Consider the following 16754-nt stretch of genomic DNA (forward strand, 5'->3'; position numbering starts at 1 on the left):
TACAGTAAACATCTGAACTGACTCATCTATGTAAAAGAAACCCTCTGATCCATGTCTATCCACATAAGAGAGAGAGATTCAGTACATTTGCAACAGCACATATGAGTGTATAGATACTTATTTTATTATTATCTACTGTAAGTGTCTATAAGAGTCTGGCACGGTCTTGCTTCTTTTAATAATACATACTGCAGTCAGTGATCCATTAACGGCTATGTTGTCAACATGTTACTAAGACAATATGTGTAAGCCTACAAGTACAGTACATGAGCTTGTAAAAGACTAATCACGTTCAGATAGCGTACAAAACAGAAAACGTGCTGATATCAGTGGTGAATTGCTGTCTAATACAATGTGGATCCCTGAAGTGTCCAGTCGCCGACCTGGTGACGTTTGGGGGTAAAGCGAGGGCACGACAGGTGATCAGATAGTCGTTGATAACGGGTGGAGGTGTGGCCAGTTTGGCAGGTAGGCACGTTCCAGCGGCTGGGCTGTATAGCCATGTGAGGGCGATGTGCTGATTATTAAGAGTGCTTAGAGAGATGTGCCATGAGTTACAGTAGTGTGTGCTTTTGATTCTGGAAATAAAAAGGAATGGTTTTGACAAAAAGGTTTAACCGTCCCCAAAATTGTTTATATTTATTATCTAAATATAAATTCATTATTACGCAAGTGACTTTTTGTAGTGGTGTATCTATAGTCTTCTATATAGTGATTATTTTTAGCAGAGTACTAGTGAGTATCACAGCAGTTAAAATGTTACTCATTCTTCATTATGTCATTGTACAGTACAGTATGACTTCTGGGATATATGTGACTCTAAGATGACTAGATCATCATGTGAAAATTGTGTAAGTGTAGTTACAGTATACTGTAAAAATGCACAACAGCAGGTGATGCAAACAGAGAGCCAAACTAAAATACCATACCTTTCTTTCTCTCGTGCATATTAACCATTTTACCGTAGTATCTTTTATTGTGGTATTCAAGTCATAATGTGTTAACTTATTCATTCTTAACTTATTAACTAATCGTGAATATGGAAGAGAGCTGCAGGAGAAATTTAAGGGAAATGCAAGCAACATTACTCCTGGAAATATTATCAGCTAAATTTGCCGTCTACTTACTTCCTTACTTCATAAGCCCTTAATAGCTGATTGACAAATGAATCAGCTGTTATTTTTGTTACATTGTTAATGACTGATAAATGTGGATATAGGAGCCATGCTGTATGTGAGTTCTGACAGCATTGTACGCTCAGTGATCCTGCTCTGTGTAAAAACCAATCCCCCCCCCACACACACACACACACACCTCCTCTCCCTCTTCCCCACATGCTGTCCAGCCCATCCACGTTCACAGGCATGCCTGTCGTAAAGGGGATGCTGTGAGCGGTGCTGGTCTGAACACAGGTTATAAAAGTCCCCCCCTCACCTCTCCTGAGTGTCAGTAGTGATTTGCCTGCTACTTGAGTGTGTGTGCGGGAGTGTGTGTGTGGGTGGGAGAGAGAGCAAGACGAAAGCATTATCAGTCATCCAGAGTGTGTGTGAGTCTGTGTGTGTGTGTGCCTTGTTAAGGATACTGCTAAAGAGAATACCTAGAGCTGTCCCAAGACTAAACAGAGACCATGGCAGGTGAGTTGGGAATTCCCATTGACGAAGTCTTCTAAACATTCTTTACTTTAGTGGATTTTTTAAGAGGACCTTTTTGAAAATTAAAACAATTTCCATATAGTTTCAGCTTTGCATTAATGTGTGCTGTCGTAGAGCTAAAATTAGTTCAAATTGCTACTGTGTGTAGCAGAAACAGTACCATAGCATCATCATTTGCGCATATTTCCATGTTATCGTGTTATAATTGTGTAGAAAATGATAATTGGTGCATTTGGCAACTTCAGTGTGGCCATTATGGTAAACTTGCTGTGAACTGTCTATGGTGTTGTGTAGTAACCATGCCCGTATCTACCATTGAGGACATCATGTCCTCTGTTTTTTCTTGTTCAAGTTTCATTTCATTTATTAAACAACAGTAGAGCTGATGAGACAAATAGTACTGCAACCACATCATGTGACACAGACTTGCAGCTACAATCTGACTTCTCAAAATGAGACCACAGTAATGTGGAAATCGCAGAGTTGAATTTGAAGAAGCGGAATTAGACTACCAGTGTGGTGCATTATAGTAGCCTAGTAGGCTTGGTTGGGCCCTATTGGTTACGGTTCAACAGTTCACAACCCCCATTGTCAAGGATGGATTACTGAATCTGGAGTCTCAATCTGTCCATTTCTTTCCATAAAACTCACCAGAAGTCATCATTTTGAGCTATTTTCCCTTATTATTTGACCTTAGTATTTAAACAATTCCTGGCTATGGCCCAAGAAGGAACTTTGTTGTTTGCTTAGTCATATCATTGGGAAAGCATTAAAATTGTTCACTATCAAACAAGCCAGGGAGATGGTTGGTACAGTTTTGCTTTTTATTATACAGTAGGATTGAAATTTAATTGTATGAAGTGATTTTAGTTGTGGATTGCATCATGGATGTTGAGGCAAATTATTCTCTTTACCTGTCAAAGAAAGCAGACAAAGTACTTGAGAGCTCTAAAACTCTTCATGTTTGTAATGCAAGCGCAATGGTGCACTTTTGGGGATAAACTGTATGTAATGAAGCCCTCATGTCCTCCTCTCTCCTCTACAGACAAGGAGATGGGCATCGAGACCAAGAAGAAGAAGAGTGTAAGTCATCACTCTTCAAGCACATACTGTATTACTCTACTCTGTTACCAAGTAAATATGTCACATTATGTTACATACAACACATCAAGTTATGCTACTTTACTGTACTTTACAGTGCTCTTGGTTACACTACATTACACTTCTCATACTTTGTATCAAAACTCGATCACATCATTAAGAATTAAATAAATAAATAAAAAAAATGGCAAAGTGACTTCTCACCCACATGGCTATACATTTATTGGCACATTGAACATCAACAATTCTGAACAGACATTAATGAGATGTTGCCTCTCTCTCTCTCTCTCTCTCTCTCTCTTTCTCTCTTTCTCTGAGCAGGCAGAGGTCTGTGGTTATCCACTCAGTATTTTCTTCATTGTGGTGAACGAGTTCTGTGAAAGATTCTCCTACTATGGCATGCGAGGTAAACCTTTCACACAATACATCCTTTCCTTTCACACAACAACAAAAATCTGCTCCTATTGTTTCTGCATCTGTCCTCCTTCACAACCTCATCACCCTCTCTCTCTCTCTCTCTCTCTCTCTCTCTCTCTCTCTCTCTCTCTCTCTCTCTCTCTCAGCTGTGCTGGTGTTGTACTTCACCTACTTCTTGCGCTGGGATGAGAACACAGCCATCTCCATCTACCACACCTTTGTGGCTCTGTGCTACCTGACGCCCATCCTCGGGGCCATCGTCGCTGACTCCTGGCTGGGCAAGTTCAAGTGAGTGCCGGCCAGACACTGAATGAAGGATTGCCCTCTTCAATTTTTAGCGTCCATCTCTGAAGTAAAAGACTACATGCATTACTGTGACTATATACGTCTTTTAAGATTAAAGCTACAGTTCACAATTGTGTTTGGGCATATTTGAGACATTTGAGATTTTATGGCTTTTGGTGGATTAGTCTTGGACTTTACCTTTAAAAGGACAGACATGTTTATGTGTGTGTGGGTTTGTGTGTGTGTGTGTGTGTGTGTGTGTGTGTGTGTGTGTGTGTGTGTGTGTGTGTGTGTGTGTGTGTGTGTGTGTGTGTGTGAAGGTGTTTACATAACCCAGGTGGTTTATGACTTGCGCTTCTGGTGAAAGCTTTCAGGCAGTCATTGGACTTGTGTGAATAAGGGCTTGTTTTATGTTGAGATATCAGAAATAAAGTGGTGAATCCTTTTTCAGTGCCGTAATGCATTTCGCTTTGCCACTCTATATTTCACTTGGATTATGACCATCACCATATTCTCGTCACTCTGTTCAGAAAGAGTTGTGGATCTGTGTACTTTTACGCTCATGTATTATTCTATTTGGGAAGTGAAATGGAAAAAGGATAAACAAGTGGTATTATGTCTTTTCATATAGTCAATTGCTAAGTGAAAATTATGTTGTGTTTTGACCTATTCCAGGGATTAAAAAGACAATGTTGAATTAATGAATGGATAATGTGAAATGCCAAATGCAATCCAGAAAAATTTAATTTCATTCTAACTGTGTTATCTGGACAGTAGGCTACCTAGATCTGAACTAGATCGATTATGGGATATGTATTACTAAATTGTGCCCTAAATTTACAAAAATGAAATTGAGAGCACAATTTTGTAAAATGAATTCACATTTAGTAAAACATGCACATTTTAAGGATATATGCCAAAACATATCTTGAAATGACCCCACCAGGGTTCTGCCCAAAATAGAGCTATAATAATAGCTCTATAAAATAGCTAACATCTCCTTAGCATTACCGCTGGCTAAACAACCTCATAAAAGAATACTTGCATTGCCCACTATACAACTTCTAATTGCCGCTGTGTGCCGTGTGGACTGTAATCGTATGGACAGGGTCGGGAAAAATAATGTTGACGATCGCTTCTGATGCGTATTGTTGCATAGCAGCTGTTGTGTAATGAATCATGATGCATCATGGCTCTGAACATGATGATGCGTCACACACACCACACCAGCACTGAATGCACTCTGCTGGTTTCATGTCATGTGTTTTAGTGGTGTAGTGTGGATGTAGTGGGGTGACCTTTGCTGTAAAGTGCACCTAGTAAAGGGCTATAATGCAAGTATAGTGTGTTGTTGTTGTTGTAAACGATCATATCAATGTGAATAATGGCTGAAAATCCCATTACAGTGTAAACAGTATTAGTGATTGGTCTCATCACAGCAAAAGGACATGTTGGCCACAGTACGTGTCTGTTCAGTTTTCATTTGCATATCTGAAACCATAATTTCTCTCTTTTTCTTTCTCTCTCTCTCTCTCTCTCTCTCTCTCTCTCTCACCAGGACAATTGTCTATCTGTCCATTGTGTACACCCTCGGCCAGGGTGTCTTGGCCGTCAGTGCCATTCACGACATCACCGACAATGACAGGGACGGCACACCGGACAACCTCACCTTCCACGTGTGAGTTTCACTTTCCTCTCTCTCTCTCTCTCTCTCTCTCTCTCTCTCTCTCTCTCTCTCTCTCTCTGGGCAAACAGCTCAATATCATTTTTCCTTTCTTTTCTTTTTTATGTTGAAAAAGTTTTTATGTTTACGTTTGAGTTTGAACTCTGTTGCGTTTCTCTAACACGCGCTGGTGCTGTCTTGTGCCTCACAGGGCCCTGTCCATGGTGGGACTGGCGCTCATCGCTCTGGGCACGGGAGGAATCAAGCCCTGTGTGGCCGCTTTTGGTGGGGATCAGTTTGATGACAGTCAGGTAAGACCATCTATCTCGTTGTGCACACACACGTACACACACACACACACACACACACGCACGCACGAACGCACGCACACGCACGCACACGCGCACACGCACACACACACACACACACACACACACACACACACACACACACACACACACACACATAGAAGGAAGATGTGGTTATGGTTGAGTTATCCAATAGTGCCCTTTTATGGAGGAAATAGCCTGGACAATTTCCAGAAACTGTAAACAAATAAGCAAAAGAAAATGATTAACAACGTACATGACATGGATGTTTAGTCTATAATACAAGATTAAATCAATAAAATGGGCGAACAACATAATGTTGTTACATACAGTAACTGGAAAACATCTATCCAATCCTATTTGCATCCTACTGATAAACACAATTTGTTGTGTCATCATAAATGACCTTATCAGTTACCAAGGTCGTGGCACAGGTGCAGAAGTGACAGAGGCCAGTCATAGAGGTGATAAGAGAACAGGACGAAGACACACACAGATACACACACACACACACACACACACACACATGCACCCAACCTGTCTGATAGACTGACACAGCAGGATGAAATGTCAAAGGTTGCATGGGCTCTGATAAGCATAGAATGATGACTATGCATAAGCACTAATGAGTGTGTGTGTGTGTGTGTGTGTAGGATAAGCAGAGGAGCACATTCTTCTCCATCTTCTACCTGTCAATCAATGCTGGCAGTCTGCTCTCCACTATCATCACTCCAATTATCAGAGGTGAGTGTGTGTGTGTGTGTGTGTGTGTGTGTGCGCGCGTGAGTGAGTGTGTGTGTGTGTGTTGCCTTAGTGTGCCTCACGTGTGCACTGTCTACATTCTGACTTACTGAGTATATTTGCATTTGCTTATTGTGTGTGTATGTGTGTGTGTGTGTGTGTATGTGCGTTTTGTCTACAGCCCAGGACTGTGGAATCTACACCAAACAGAAATGCTACCCTCTGGCCTTTGGAGTTCCTGCTGCACTCATGATGGTTGCCCTTGGTGAGTTACAGTACAAAAACTTCAGGCACTATCATCACACACACACACACACACACACACACACACACACACACACACACAGACACAGACACAGACACAGACACAGACACAGACACAGACACACACACACACACACACACACACACACACACACACACACACACACACACACACACACACACACACACACACACACGTAACACATATACTCTCTCTCTCTCTCTCCAACACACACACACACACACACACATCTACAAAAACGAACCCTCAGACAAACAATAAATCCATGGCACTGAACAAGCGTAATCAGTATGTGTGTGTGCGCCTCTCTTTGATCCTCAGTTGTGTTCATTGTGGGCAGCAAGATGTACATCAAGGTAGCCCCCAAAGGAAACATCATGCTGGAGGTCTGCAAGTGCATTGGGGTGAGCATGACTGCAGTAAAAAATGCTGTGTGTAATTCTGTAGGATTCAGGTTGTGTTGAACGCAGCCACACAACACCGTTCCATTGCCTCACATATTATTGGATGCAGCGCCCCACGTGGTAGAAAGTGGTATTACAAGAGAGCCGACCGAGCACTAGTTGGTTTGCAGTTAGTTGAAAATCTGAGGCATTTTTAATGTTATGTCAAAGCCGTTGTCTCTTTACACAGGTCATATCATGTGTGTGTGTGTTTAATGACTTAAATCATGTGTGTGTGTGTTTAATGACTTAGACCAAAAAAAAAGGCTTCACATCTATAAATTAAGCGTTTTCACTTGACATAGCAAGTGAAAATAAACCCACCTGAAAATCAATGGAACAAATGGCTTCCTCAGGTATATTATTAAGCATGAAACAGTCTGAGTTGAGACATGGAAGAGAGAGCGTACTAGTGAGGCGTTCTGTGTTCTTGTGATGTTGAGTGTACTGAGTTCTAGCTCTGTTCCTCTCTGATTGTAGTTCGCCGTCAAGAACCGCTTCAAGCACCGAAGCAGCCAGTACCCCAAAAAAGAACACTGGATGGACTGGGCTGAGGACAAGTATGAGGTATGTACACATTCTCTCTCTCTCACACACACACACACACACACACACACACACACACACACACACACACACACACACACACCCACACACACACACTCACGTAACACATACTCTCTCTCTCTCTCTCCAACACACACTCTCTCTCTCACACACACACACACACACACACACACACACACATCTACAAAAACGAACCCTCAGACAAACATTAAATCCATGGCACTGAACAAGCGTAATCAGTGTCACACACACACACACACACATTCTCTCTCTCTCACACTCACACACACACACACACACACACACACACACATGCGCGCGCGCGCTCACACAAATGTTCATTCACAAATGCATATAGTGACTTGAACTTGACAATCAGTACGATCACACTCAGCGGCCATATTGAAGTTGTGCACGCAAGTGACTTTGGAACATACGGCCTGTCACATAGAGTTGCTTTATAGCAGAAGGAAGAGTAAATATCTTTGTGTGTTTTGTGTCCTCAGAAACTGCTGATTGCACAAGTCAAGATGGTGCTGAAGGTGTTGTTCCTCTACATCCCTCTGCCTATGTTCTGGGCGCTGTTTGACCAGCAGGTGAGTGTGTGTGTGTGTGTGTGTGTGTGTGTGTGTGTGTGTGTGTGTTTGTCATGAAAAACAATGGGCAAAAGACAAAAAAGAAAGGTAAAGAAAAAAATGAATTAAATTAAGGAATAAAATGTGTGTGGTTGTGTGTGCGTGTGTGTGTGTGTGTGTGTCTGTGTGTGTGTGTGTGTGTGTGTGTGTGTGTGTGTGTGTGTGTGTGTGTGTGTGTGTGTGTGTGTGTGTGTGTAAGATACAATGGTAGAAAGAGAGAAGCAGGATATGAAGAAATAAAGAGAAAGAAAGAAAGAAAGAAAGACAGACAGATAAAAAGAAAGGGAAAGAAGTCATGTGATGTGTCCTTGCGGTGATGTGTGGTCATCTCTCCCCCCCCCCCAGGGCTCCAGATGGACTCTCCAGGCCACCACTATGGACGGAGACTTTGTAAGTGCCCATTGAACACCACCCTGACTCGCAATACTCACTGAACACAGCAGAGATGCCATCAACACTGGGCATCATTTCCACACAGTTCTGACCATATCCAGTATTCATGTTGATCGTATCCTTGTTTGACTCTTGTTTGTTTGTTTTCTTTCTGTTTCCTGTTGACAGGGTTTGCTCGTCATTCAGCCTGATCAGATGCAGGTGAGAGACGCACCTGGTCACATGTGGGCCACCATTTGTCCATCAGCTAGCCATGACTAGTCATGACGTCGATCACCACACGTGTCCAAATTAAATCCCCTTAACCTGGCCTGATGAAAGGAAAAAAACTCTTTTCTCCGATTCCAGATGATGAACCCCATCATGATCCTGGTGATGGTGCCCATTATGGACAGTGCGGTCTATCCCCTCATTGCCAAGTGTGGCCTCAACTTCACGTGAGTGGCCGGCCCGAACACGCCCACTGGTGCACACACCGATTCAGACCTAGAGCATCACAATAGAACACCAATGGGCCAATGGCACGATAGCCCACCATTCAGTTACAAATCACTGGAAGTGCAGTGAGATAAATGCAAGAAGTATGTCACCATGACGACAATGAAAAAGACGTCTTTATCGTGGGTGGGAAAAGTTTAACGAAAACAAACTAATGTCTCCATCCACTGAATGGGACTATGGGAACACTTTCATTGTCAGGTGTTTAAGATCAGATGGTATTGATAGTTAGAGCGTAGGCACCAGGCCTGTGTCCATCCTGTGGGTCAAATGGGATTGTAGACCCGGTGATACCAGAACTGGACAGGGAGAATTGTGAACGCACACAATTCACACACACACACACACACACACACACACACACACACACACACACACACACACACACCATTTACTATCTTAGCAGGCATCAGAAGAACGAATTCATGTTACATGTTCCATTCGTGTGTGTGTGTGTTCCACAGACCCTTGAAAAGGATGACTGTTGGCATGTTGATGGCAGGACTGGCCTTTGCTGCAGCTGGTGTTGTTCAGCTCCAGATAGATGTAAGACACACACTTAAAGGGACACTTCAGCGATTAGCATCAAGCTTTGTATCTTTAGAAAACCAGTCATGTTGTTGAATGGTCGTGCATCATTCCCTCAGTTTGCCTTGAGATGGGAGAAATACGGATTTCAATGAAACCCATGAATAGGACTTCCTGCATTCAATGATGTAAAATGATGATTTTTACATCATTGAAAGCAGGAAGTCCAACATTGAAATCCGTATTTGTCCAATTTCTCAAGGCAAACTGGGGGAATGATGCACGACCATTCAAAAACATGGCTGGTTTTCTAAAGATACAAAGCTTAATGCTAATCGGTGAAGTGTCCCTTTAACACATTTGGATGAACACACACTCACACACACACACGCGCTCTCACACACACACACACACACACACACAATCACACCTCTCTCACTCTTCTTTTCTCTCCTCTACAGAACACTCTGCCTAAATTCCCCAGCGCCAGCCAGAGTCAAGTCAAGCTCATCAACATGCAGCCCACGGCGGTCACCGGCAACATCGACGGGACTGCGTTCAACCTCGCAGCTTATGCCGTAAGTTTACAGAGTCACCCAACACACACACACTCACACACACACACACACGCACACACACACACACACACCAACACACACACACATACACACACATACACACACGCACGCATGCACCCCCCCACACACACACACGCACACGCACACACACACACACACACACACACACACACATCTTAGCAGGCATCGGCAGAACGAATTCATGTTACCTGTTCCATTTGTGTATGTGTGTGTGTGTGTGTGTGTGTGTGTGTGTTGGGAAGTGTGACTGTGTCTGTGAGTGGGGAGAGGTGCCATAAAATGCTTGAAAGTCTGATAGCTAACCCCACTCTGCCCTCTTCAGGGTATGGAGGATTACGTTACCACAGACAAGACTAATGTTCAGGTGACTGTGGGCTCTGCGCAAATCCCCGTCGGCTTGGATTTACACATGCGGCAGACTGTGCTCCTCCTCACCGCTAATTCTGCAATAACCGTAAGTACAAACCAACAAACTACTATAAACTATTATAGATATCTTTTAGAAAAATTCAACTGTACAAAAGTACTGTATACATACAGTAGGCTTCAGATGAAGGACTTGTGGATTAGTATCTACTGGAAACGGCTACGCTAAGTTACTTATTATGCAACTCCCTTACTCATGTTTCATGATAAAAGCACAGAAATAGACACATTCTCTTACACAGAGCAAATTGACACATTTTGAGGACTATTCTAAGTATCATTTGTGATTTTCAAAATGAAATGAATTATCCACTGAGAGTAACAGGAGGTTTAAAATCACTTGATAGGTTGTCAACAACTGTGTTGAATGCCACTGCTAGAGTAGACAGACTAATGAAATATCTGCATGTTGTTTCTTGTCAGGTGAAAGATTCAATGTCCAAGCCTCAAGAAGGAAAGAACGCCATCAGGTCAGTAAAGTCACAGACGGACATCAGGCCCTGACCCGTGCCACTGTTGTTAATGTGAATCCACACATTTAGAAAACAAACAAACAAAAACAAGTTAATGTTGTGTTTGCACTGCAGGACATACGGTTGTCGTTACCAATATTGCTCTCCACTGCTTTAGGTTCGCAAATGACGCTACCGAGGGGCTAAATGTGTCTTGGAGTGGAGAGAGCCTTGGGCCCATCGCACCCGATTCCATCTCCAATTACACCCTGGTGCCTCAGGGCAAGTAAGTGTGTTTAATGTCATCGCTCTCCTTCTATTCCTATTTTCATTCATTAATCTGTTCATAACACACACACACACACTCTCTCCTTCACTCAACTATTAACCTCACCCTTTCACACCTTCTTTTACATTCACTCACTCTCACTCACACTAATACACAGTGGTTTAGAAAAAGGGGTTCACCGGAGCAACTCAGATGTGAAGTTTTTTTTAAATTTTATTTAAGGTGCCAACATTGTGGGAGTCCCACAATGTTGGCACCTTAAATAAAATGTAAAAAAAACTTCACATCTGAGTTGCTCCGGTGAACCCCTTTTTCTTTACTACAGTTTGTCCACTCCTGTGACGCACCAGAAAGTGATTTCAGGAGTGCGGAGGACTTTTTGTTTTTTTCTACGTGACACAGTGATTTAGTTTGCTGCTCACCCAGTTTGCTGATCACTCTCTGCCACTTACTCATGCACTTACTCACATGTCATGACATCACACACCTTATCAGAGAGTCTAAAGGGAAGTCACGCTTGTCATACCTATGCGAATGGTGAAGCTGGGTTGCTTACCCGTAATTTCCCGACTATAAGCCGCGGCTTATACATTGATTTTGCAAAATGTCTTCCACTATGAGGTTAATACAGGGGGGGCAATTAATATGGTGTTAATATGGATTTGTTTCTTTTAACTTGCACAAAACACTGTCGTGCGGCTTATACACAATGCGGCTAATATGCGGGAAATTACTGTACTGTTGCTGTTGCTTATTCGTATGTATGTATGATGAGGCCATGCCCAGAGCGGATAAATAACACACTGTCTAGGTCCATAACAGTAGCCGTATCTCTCTTGTCTCCTCAGCGTGGTATTCACCATTTCGAATGAAGCTGGCGCCACATGTGAAATGAGCCAAGCCCTGAGTTTTGGCAGCTCGGTCACTTACGCCATCCCCAGCACATTCGCCATCGGTAGTCCGGTAAGTCAGCCCTTAACAAGAGGACCCATAGTCAGACTATACGATTTCTATAGTAGGCCTACAGCATTTCTGTATGATAAGTATACTACACCTCCATGGTGTTCTGTAACACCCTTACCCTCTATAGTGTTCATAGTGCAGTCTTAAGGCCCGTTCACACCAAGAACGATAACGATAACGATAACTATAACCATAACGATAAAAGCGTCCACACTGGCCAACGATAAGAAAAGTCTCTCATCATGTTAATGAATGTGATGGCTAGAATATTATGGGTTCTGATTGGCTGTTAGCTTTTTATCGTTCTCAAAATCGCTCTGAAAGTGATCAACAACGATATCGTTCTTCATGTCGTTATCGTTATAGTTTAGGTGTGAACGTTGTCATTCATATTAACGAGAGCGATATTTATTTATAGTTATCGTTATCGTTATCGTTCTTGGTGTGAACGACCCTTTACAGTATGTCTGTAGTATGTCCTGAAAGTAGACTAGAGCAATGTGCAAGGTTAAAGGAAAGCACAAGTTTAGAGCTGTGTTCAGAATCTGCACGTGCCCACTGTGTGCCCTAGGCCTGCATAGTGAATACCCACCATACTGTAGTTATTCACTATTATACAATAGGCTTCACTATGCAGTGAATGACTGGATGTCCAGCTCTGATTACAACTAGGGATTTTTCTAGTCGCCTCACCTTGCTGTCTTCCTCAGGAGTGTGCGGCCTCTATCACCAAGACCACGGAGATTCAGCCCAACGTAATCCACATGGCCTGGCAGCTGCCACAGTACTTCCTCATGACTGCAGGAGAGGTGGTGTTCTCGGTCACCGGTCTGGAGTTCTCCTACTCACAGGTAGGGGAGACAAAGAGTTTAAAATGTCTTGATACATTCCAATATAATACTGTATGTTGCATTTAGCAGATGTATGCATGGTCAAGAAAACATATATTAACTGTAACAACTTAGAAATTATAAATTAATTTACGCTCATATAATAAAATAATTGTTGTAAATGAAGAAAGGTGTGAATAATTCAGTACAAAACTGATGAAGTATAATCATGTTAGGCACACACATGCTCATACCCCATAAAAAGTGTCCTGGACCTGATCTGAGTGTTTATTCTGATGCTCCTTCCAGGCCCCAAGCAATATGAAGTCCGTTCTCCAGGCTGGTTGGCTCTTGACTGTTGCCGTTGGCAACATCATTGTGTTGATCATAGCAGAGGCAGCAACTCTCTCAGAAAAGGTATTGACTTCACTTCCTGTTTTGGTTTGATGGGGTCAGGCCTGATCTATCTCTGTGTCTACATGATGTTTCTCTGATCTGCTAAATGAGGACACAATGTGGTGTCATCTTCAGTGATAAGTGTTAATATTCAAATGATATTTGCTCAGATGCAAGACATGCAAACTTTCTTTGGTTAAGCCGTAAGATACAGTATGGATGTAGATAAGGTACAATTGAAAATAAATTTGTTGGAGTTGTTATTCTCTTTTCATGGCTGTAGTTCACTCATCTCGCTGAGTAACCCTGAAAGCATAATGTAGTTTTTTTTTTTTTACCTTAACATGAAATGTCGATGCCCCTCTGACTTACATGAACAAGAATGAAGTCTCTGACATTGATGGTGTTCATAGCTATTATTAGTCGAATTTGGTACCCCCGCCCTTAACAATAAATTGGTACCCAGTTGCTTAATTTGGAAATGGATGCAATTTATGGGTGCATTTATACGGTGTTGTTTTTAAGCCCTGTGAACTATTCGTTGTTCCTTCCCTGACTCTCTTTCAACGGTCTCGTCAGAGACGGTTTATAAAGCGAGACGATTCATATGAGGGTAAATTCTGGTTTCATTGTGACGCAACTGCCACTCCCATTTAGGAGGCAAACGGAGGTATTTATATGGAAGAAATAATTCTACACCTTTCTAAACCGATTATTTCGTCACCGATCACGCCCCTTTAGGAGGCGGAAGTTGTGCCATTTCATTCCATTGAAAAACCCCTTTATGATTCATCTTAGTAACTATACGATCTTTGGTCTCGTCCTCCTCCGCAGTGGGCCGAGTACATCCTGTTCGCCTCCCTGCTGGTGGCCGTGTGCGTCATCTTCTCCATCATGGCGTACTTCTACACGTACCTGGACCCGGCCGAGATCGAGGCCCAGTTCGCCGAGAAGGACCCGGAGGACAAGGACGAGAAGAAGAGGGGATCGCTGAGCAGCAGCAGCAGCAGCAGCAGCGGCGGCTCGGGAGGCGGCGGCGGCGGCAAAGCAGAGGAGGAGAAGAAGGAGGAAGAAGAAGTAATACAGACCAAGATCTAAACCTCCGTTATCCTCCTCCTCCTCTCCTCTTCCTCCCTCTTCTCCCCTTCCTTCGACTCCTCATTCGCTTCCTACACGTTGACGTCCTCCTCCTCTGTGTGTGTGGTGTAGCTTGACAGAGAGGCCTGGAGGAGCCATGCTGGACAGACCTACTGTATGAAAAGGGACTGAGGGAGGGGTTGCCACCCCTGGTGTTGGTGTGCGGCTCAGGTTGACAACATGGCAGCCATATTGTTCCCCTGTGCCTTGAGTGTGTGTGTGTGTGTGTGTGTGTGTGTGAGAGAGAGAGAGAATGTGTGTGAGTGTGTGTGTGAGTGTGTGTGTGTGTGTGTGTGTGTGTGTGTGTGTGTGTGTGTGTGTGTGTGTGTGTGTGTGTGTGTGTGTGTGTGTGTGTGTGTGAACATGGCGGCCATATTGTTCCCCTGTGCCTTTGTAAGATAACAAATACTAAAGCCTGGATCACAAAGGAGAAGAGCTATGTATCGAATTGAATATTACGAACTGATATTTACCATTAAAACGGTTTGAAAAACAGTTTATGGAACAGACATGGAGAAGATCTCTGGTAGATTTGGGGTTTGAAAGTAGGGCAGCATGCATGCTGACTGAGTGACAGGTTTGTTAGAAAAAAGAAACATTTAATTTAATATTGTAAATGTTTTGTAATTAACAATTTTGTACGAACATATTGTTTGTTTCTTAATTGTATATTATTGTAAAGGGCATACGTGTGACCATTCCAACATCTTGTATGTTTCTAGTAGTGTTATTGGCTGGTTATTATTTTGCAGTGTTATTGTGTTTTTGTATTGTTCAACAGACCAAAGAACTACAGGTTAAAACACCTGAAGGCAAAACGAATGTTTCGTGAGCAAACACTTCAAATAAAGATTTCGACTCAAATACAACATATGGTCCTCTTTTGAATTATTAATTAACTCACAGTACAATACAATATACGCAGACATCTGTTCAAGGACAAAAATCATTGAGTCCCATGAAGTTACACTTGATGGTCTTTGGGCCCCAACCAAGGCAACGCTGCCATACCGAACTCTACCCCTTGCCTAACCCTAGCACCCTCCAGACAGCGCTGCCATACCTAACTCTACCCCTTGCCCAACCCTAGCACCCTCCAGACAGCGCTGCCATACCTAACTCTACCCCTTGCCCAACCCTAGCACCCTCCAGGCAGCGCTGCCATACCTAACTCTACCCCTTGCCCAACCCTAGCACCCCCTCCAGACAGCGCTGCCTTGAAGTCGATGGTGGGGACCGGAAAAAAATAATAATCTGAAGTTAATCACAAAGTACCAGAGTAGAGGATTGTCTTTCAGGAGTGTACTGTAGCTGACTGAAGAAAAGGGTCTTCAGTTGCCTTTTAAGGCCATAAATGTGGTCTATGTTGAAGTTGTATAAAGTCAGTAGCAGAGAAGGCAAAAGACAGATACTTGATTCTTTAAAGCATTGCAACGTAGGCCTATTTACGACAGTTGGGTTATTTAATGGTCTTGTCATAAACTGACCAAAAGGGCCATGTTTGGTATGGAACAACAGAGCTAGATACAGAGAAACAGCGAGGCTTTACACTATTGACCGACACAATTCTTCTTATAAAGAGTCTGTGTGTCATCTAAATGAGTTGGAAGACATTATTTACATTGCATGTTAAATGCAATGTACTGTTATCACTGTTCTTCTTATTATCGTCTTTATTCTTCTTCCGACCAAAATCAACGATCAAAGGCTCTAGAACCACTGAACCGTTTGACGTCATTCAAGCACTCATACAAAGGTCTTGAAACGGAGATTTGTTCTATGTATTTTTCACATTTGTGAACTTTATACTTTTTGAGATATTTACGATAAAAGAGTTTAAAATTCCCATAGAGTTTACATTGAGACCCTTTGGCGGCAAAGACTAATTGTTACGTCAGTGCTCAGCTGTCAGTAATCAAGGATCTCTGAGTCTGATCCAAAGCCATGGCATCACCACTGCGCTAAACCAGGCTAAACGTGAATGTTACATTACGTCTACAGCTGTGAAAACATTCTGCCATGCCACTGTAATCCAGGACGTTGTCGTCTTGTCTCCTGTTAGGCTACTCCTTACTTGATTTGTTTATATCGTTACAGTAGCCTAACGTTTGCTCTCGGTAATGT

At 42.8% G+C, this 16754-nt stretch overlaps 1 protein-coding gene across 1 annotated transcript; it reads left to right on the forward strand.

Moving 5' to 3' along the window:
* The first annotated feature begins 1627 nt into the window (after positions 1 to 1627).
* LOC134062012 (solute carrier family 15 member 1-like) lies at positions 1628 to 14707 on the forward strand. Its single transcript, XM_062517884.1, has 23 exons — positions 1628 to 1634; positions 2698 to 2735; positions 3081 to 3159; positions 3317 to 3458; positions 5014 to 5133; positions 5330 to 5429; positions 6101 to 6191; positions 6370 to 6453; positions 6796 to 6878; positions 7398 to 7484; positions 7991 to 8080; positions 8465 to 8509; positions 8681 to 8713; positions 8861 to 8949; positions 9475 to 9556; positions 10000 to 10116; positions 10987 to 11033; positions 11194 to 11301; positions 12153 to 12267; positions 12978 to 13118; positions 13407 to 13514; positions 14328 to 14505; positions 14703 to 14707. The coding sequence occupies exons 1-23, from the start codon at positions 1628 to 1630 to the stop codon at positions 14705 to 14707; spliced, it is 1989 nt and encodes a 662-aa protein (XP_062373868.1).
* Positions 14708 to 16754: the final 2047 nt, after the last annotated feature.

This window comes from Sardina pilchardus, chromosome 17, assembly GCF_963854185.1.
Source record: "Sardina pilchardus chromosome 17, fSarPil1.1, whole genome shotgun sequence".
Lineage (NCBI taxonomy): Eukaryota > Metazoa > Chordata > Actinopteri > Clupeiformes > Clupeidae > Sardina > Sardina pilchardus.